We start from the raw sequence: 5,002 nt of genomic DNA, 5'->3' as shown, positions 1-5,002 counted from the left end.
ACTCATCAATGAAGTGTCCAGTCATTCTTTTGTAAATTCCTTTGATGACACTGATAGGTGATTAGAAATCAGTAATAATTATAACGGCAATCATCCTTATCACACACATCTGCAAATAGACTGTCCTTATGCAAATTAAAACGTAAGCTCCGCCCGATCAGTTGAAATAACATTGGTAATACTTTACAAACAAGAATATCCATAACCATCTACAGAGATCTTTAAATGAGTAGGCGTTACGCAAAGTGGTAGACTATATATTGTTGTCCTTCTTTAATTTTGTTTGAAAGATTGTAAGAGGAATTGAAAATGTACACGAAACTACATGCATTTTTATATACAGTTGTCATTTGTGTAACTTAAATATATATTCCATCAGACCTTTTCGTAATTGATTGTTGGTCATGTGCTAATAGTTCATGCATATTCAGGACAGGAACAAATCTGGCATATCTTTCGGCAAAGCAACATATGATCAACGGATTCAAAATATAACACGTTTCGATACCTTAGGGTTTTTTGCATTAAGTAACAATTATTCATTATAACTGTTGCCTTTCAGCAGTTTCTAAACCATTATAAATAAAATCCAATTCTGTTCTTCACCAGACGGACATTTTTAACTGTCAGACATCATAATGAAGTACTCTGTAATTGTCTGTATTGTTTTAGTAGTAATAAGTTTTCACGAATCTTTACAATGCAGGTGTGATTGGGGATTCTTCGAACTCGAAGGCAAAAACATTCATAACTCAATCTGCCATAACAGACAATGTAAGTAAACGTTTATATTTACTTATTATTTAAAGCAGTCCAAATCATTAAGTTGGTTCTACAGTGCAAAATCAACTCTTGTATTCTTAAGGAAAATGTCCTCACATTATTTTTTCTAATTGACTTTAAAATTTAGTTTAATGTCAGAACATAATTATTTTTATTTTTTTAACCACAAACAAAGGGAATTGTATGTTTGTGAGGTCTGCACAGTTGCCTATCAAAGCTTTAGAAAGGAAATTTCAAAATGAGATGATGACCTCAAGATCGACTATACAACTGAAAGTACATAGCAAACTAAAAACTGAGGTAGTGGATTCGAACCCAAGAAAGGTTTAACCAAAGAAATTAAAATTGGTATTTGCTGCTTCTTCGCTAAGATAGTGGCGTTCAGGAGTAAGAGCAAAGACTGGTTGCTACGGAGTCAGAATAATGAGTTAGGGTAGGATGAAATGTCTTCCTATGGATTAGCAATAGTTGAATTAATGTAAACATTAGTTTTGTGAATAGAATAAAGAGATATGAAATGTCATTTTTATCGTTATTACAGATATATTGTTTAGGGCAGATAAAAAATCAGGAGTACCAGGACTTAGTAGTTATAACGAGATTGATGGAAAAGTTCGTTTTACTGTTACCTTACTAAAAATGTATACGGTATGTTCAATTTTGTCTAAATACTGAAACAATAATTGGAAACTTTACTTAAAATAAAAATAGACTGAAGATACATTGTTCCAGCAAAACTTTGATACTCGTCAGTCGAAGATTGTACACTGACAACGCCAATGCTTAAACAAAAAACAAAGACGATGACAATAAAGACAAGACCACAAAGCAATGCATAGAAAACTAAAAACTGAGCTTCCATACCCAACTTTATCAGTCCTATTCAGGACCGATAACTCTGCCGTTAAATATTATCGAGTAAACAATTGTTGAAATCAGAACAATTGAATAATATATATATATATGTCTCTGTTGAAATGTAGACAATAACATTTGTTCTACACAAGTTACACTCTTAATTTCGATTTATTAGAAGCCTGAATTTGCTTAAAATATTGAATTTAAATGAATAAATAATGAAACCATATGCAATGAAATCGCTTTTAGTTTGCTATGAATTAAAACAAAATCCATTTGAAATAAAATTTGAATCAGAATATTTCTTTGAAATAATTATGGAAACATAAATATTTAATTTTATAACATTGGTTGCAATGAATTACATTGATTTCCTAGTTAAATAAAAACCGATAATTTCACATGTGAAATAAACGTGGTTATTTCACTCTCTCATGTCATACAACAATAAGAGTTTGTGAATATTATTATGCGTCGAAAAAAAGATATAGTTCCTTACACGTTTCACATTAATTTCTTTAAAAAAAAAAGCCATTTGCCAATAATAAAAAGAATAACTAATTAAAGAATTAAAAAATCGAAAAATATTCAATTCGTGACTGAACGACGCTGATAATTAACTCATGAGCTACGCGCATTCGTGACATAATGTGTTGTTCGGTTACTCGTTGAATATTTTTCTCTATTTGAATTCTTCGATTAGTTATTCTATAAATCTTTTTGAGCAAACATTTTGTTTAAAGAAATTTTCATAATATTCATATTTTCTTTAAGTTTGTTATGATACATACTTATGATTTGACACGGGGAAGAGAAGATATTTATTTGTACATTTATGAAAACTGTTGTATATCACAAAATTTAATTTCTGGTAATCCATGTATACACAGGATGTGTTATGTCACCTAGTTGCTTTTGGTTTGCACGTCTACCTGACACTATATTGTTATGTAACTTTATAACCAAAGTAAAATTTTACCTGTTCGTCAAGATATAGAATATTCATCTGTAATAATTGTTGGGCATTGTTTTATTTTTCTCTTGGAACGAAACTTGGTTTTTTTTCTAAAAGGAATGTATAAATATATTTCTAAAGAAAGATAAATTATAGAGAAAACAGGAAAAACACCTTTAAAAAAAGAAGAGAAAAAAGTGTATCATAGATTGTATTGTAAACTATTTTCTGGTAAAAGTTTATATCTTAGATATTTGTTAAAATAAATATTATTAGGCGTCGAAAAAAAGATATAGTTCCTTACATGTTTCACATTAATTTCTTTTAAAAACAATCCATTTGCCAATATAATGAAAAGAATAACTAATTAAAGAATTCAAAAATCGAAAAATATTAAGTTGTAAAATATTGTAAGAAGTGTGATTAGCGACACAAGTTGGTCGTCTTTACAAGTAAATTTTGATCTACACCAAACTTATTGATTTCGTTTTCTTTAGAACGGTCATGAAGACAATTTTGCAGGTGGAAGAACTGTGTTTTTGGATGCTCCTATGGCTAGTTCAATGTGTTCATATATTGATTTTAAGATAAGCAAGAAATACTATTTAAATGGTAAGTTCATACTTTTATTTCTGTAATATATATATAAAGTGTTAATTATTTTAGTGTATACTGCATAGTTCAAAGTGTAAACTGTGCTGTTTAGTGTACAGACACTGTTTTATAGTGTATATAATCTGTGGTGTATAGTATATATATATATATATACAACTCGTCTAAACATCAACCCAACAATGTTAGATCTGTAAATTTGCTTTCGCAAAATTTTTGGTTCTTCCCTCGCCGGGATTCGAACCCATGCTAGTGTGATATCGTGACACCAAATCGCCTGCACAGCAGCCGTCCCGCTAGACCGTACGACCACCTGGGCTCTCAAAATAAAAGAGCTTTCGGTGGGCATGTGTTACCTTTCCACGTCAGTTTTAATCTAGCGGCGTACTACAGTACATGATATATAAGGCATGAAGATGTTATTGTTACAGATCAGCTAAATTATCTATAGTAAAGGATCCTACAAATTAATGTAAGATACAGTCACAGAAAATAATTATATTCATAAGTACGTCTGAGTCAGTGACAACCCTACAACAGATGTATCCATCGGATCGCCATCAATGATGGTTTATGTAAATTTGCTCTTGCAAAATTTTTGGTTCTTCCCTCGCCGGGATTCGAACCCATGCTACTGTGATGTCGTGACACCAAATCGCCTGCACAGCAGCCGTCCCGCTAGACCACACGACCATGTCTATATAAACTGTACTGTATATCTTATATATTATTCTGTACTATCAAGTGTATATATATTATGTACTGTAAAGAGTATATATCATTAGCAGATTAACAGTATAGTAAAATTATGAGTACAGTATAGTATATTGTATATTGTATATGATAACATTGAACATATTTGTTGATAAATTTCTGTTAACAACCCCATATTGTTGGTTTGTTTAGAACTTGTATTGTTTAACATCTGGTTTGAATATGTATTCTATTTTAAAGTAAAAATAACGTTATGTCGTACACATGCGCTAAATTATTTACTTTTGAGAAGCCGTTTTAATTGCATTGCGGGAAAACAATAGCAATGGCGAAATAATTGATATTCTTATATTGCAGTTTTCATTAAATGTTTTGCAGATGTTAAAGTATAGGTAATAAACCAGCCAACAATATATTGAAAATGATAAAGTTCAGGAAAAACTATAAGTGTAGTAGTGAACACATTTATATTAAACTAATACAACTATCAAAATAAAACTAAGAATAATGTTCGACCGCTATATGGCCCAAAATCACATATATTATCATGATTTATATAAACTTTCAATTGTTAAATTAATTTAAACGAATTGGATAAAATCTTCTACAAGTTATCTCAAATGGAAAACCATACAGAATTCCGACATTTTAAAGGAATGCAATTGTTTGTCCTTTGAAATGTTTTGCCTCTTTTCTAAAAGGAAGGTATTACCCGGGAATTGTATAGTAAAACTATTAAAATCATTGGTATTACTCATTTATCGAACAGGTGACAACAAGTAAAAAAATATATATAGATATAACTTTCATCCGTTTTCAATTTTAAAAGGTTTAACCATTGAAGCAAAGAGATGTAACATCCTTCGGCTAGTATATAGTATGGTAATTTAATGTTTATTTTCAGTTTTCGGTGCAACCAAGGATTCTAAAACCTTTGAACTTAATGGGTGCCATTATTCATCAAGTGTGGCTAAGATATCGGATGTGGAACGTCGTATTATTACAGGAGAGTTGGATTGTCCGGCACAGGAAATGGTGATGTCATAATTTACATTAAACTTCAATCAATAAAATTTCATA

General features: G+C 30.5%; 1 protein-coding gene across 1 annotated transcript; it reads left to right on the top strand.

Annotated features, from left to right (window-relative positions):
- Positions 1 to 407: 407 nt before the first annotated feature.
- LOC134705070 (uncharacterized) lies at positions 408 to 5,002 on the top strand. Its single transcript, XM_063563837.1, has 4 exons — positions 408 to 774; positions 1,325 to 1,431; positions 3,094 to 3,208; positions 4,827 to 5,002. Exons 1-4 carry the CDS (start codon positions 639 to 641, stop codon positions 4,967 to 4,969), a joined length of 501 nt encoding a protein of 166 aa, XP_063419907.1. The 5' UTR covers positions 408 to 638; the 3' UTR covers positions 4,970 to 5,002.

The sequence above is a fragment of the Mytilus trossulus genome, chromosome 2 (assembly GCF_036588685.1).
Source record: "Mytilus trossulus isolate FHL-02 chromosome 2, PNRI_Mtr1.1.1.hap1, whole genome shotgun sequence".
NCBI lineage: Eukaryota > Metazoa > Mollusca > Bivalvia > Mytilida > Mytilidae > Mytilus > Mytilus trossulus.
Note: the sequence above shows the minus strand (reverse complement) of the source record. Positions and strands in the feature narration are given on the sequence as shown.

What these genes read in the sequence shown, in the direction of transcription:
- LOC134705070 (XM_063563837.1), top strand. Translation starts at nt 639, where the DNA reads ATGAAGTACTCTGTAATTGTCTGTATTGTTTTAGTAGTAATAAGTTTT. An exon ending in AATCTGCCATAACAGACAAT is followed by an intron (nt 775 to 1,324) that starts GTAAGTAAACGT and finishes TCGTTATTACAG; the next exon opens with ATATATTGTTTAGGGCAGAT. An exon ending in CAAGAAATACTATTTAAATG is followed by an intron (nt 3,209 to 4,826) that starts GTAAGTTCATAC and finishes GTTTATTTTCAG; the next exon opens with TTTTCGGTGCAACCAAGGAT.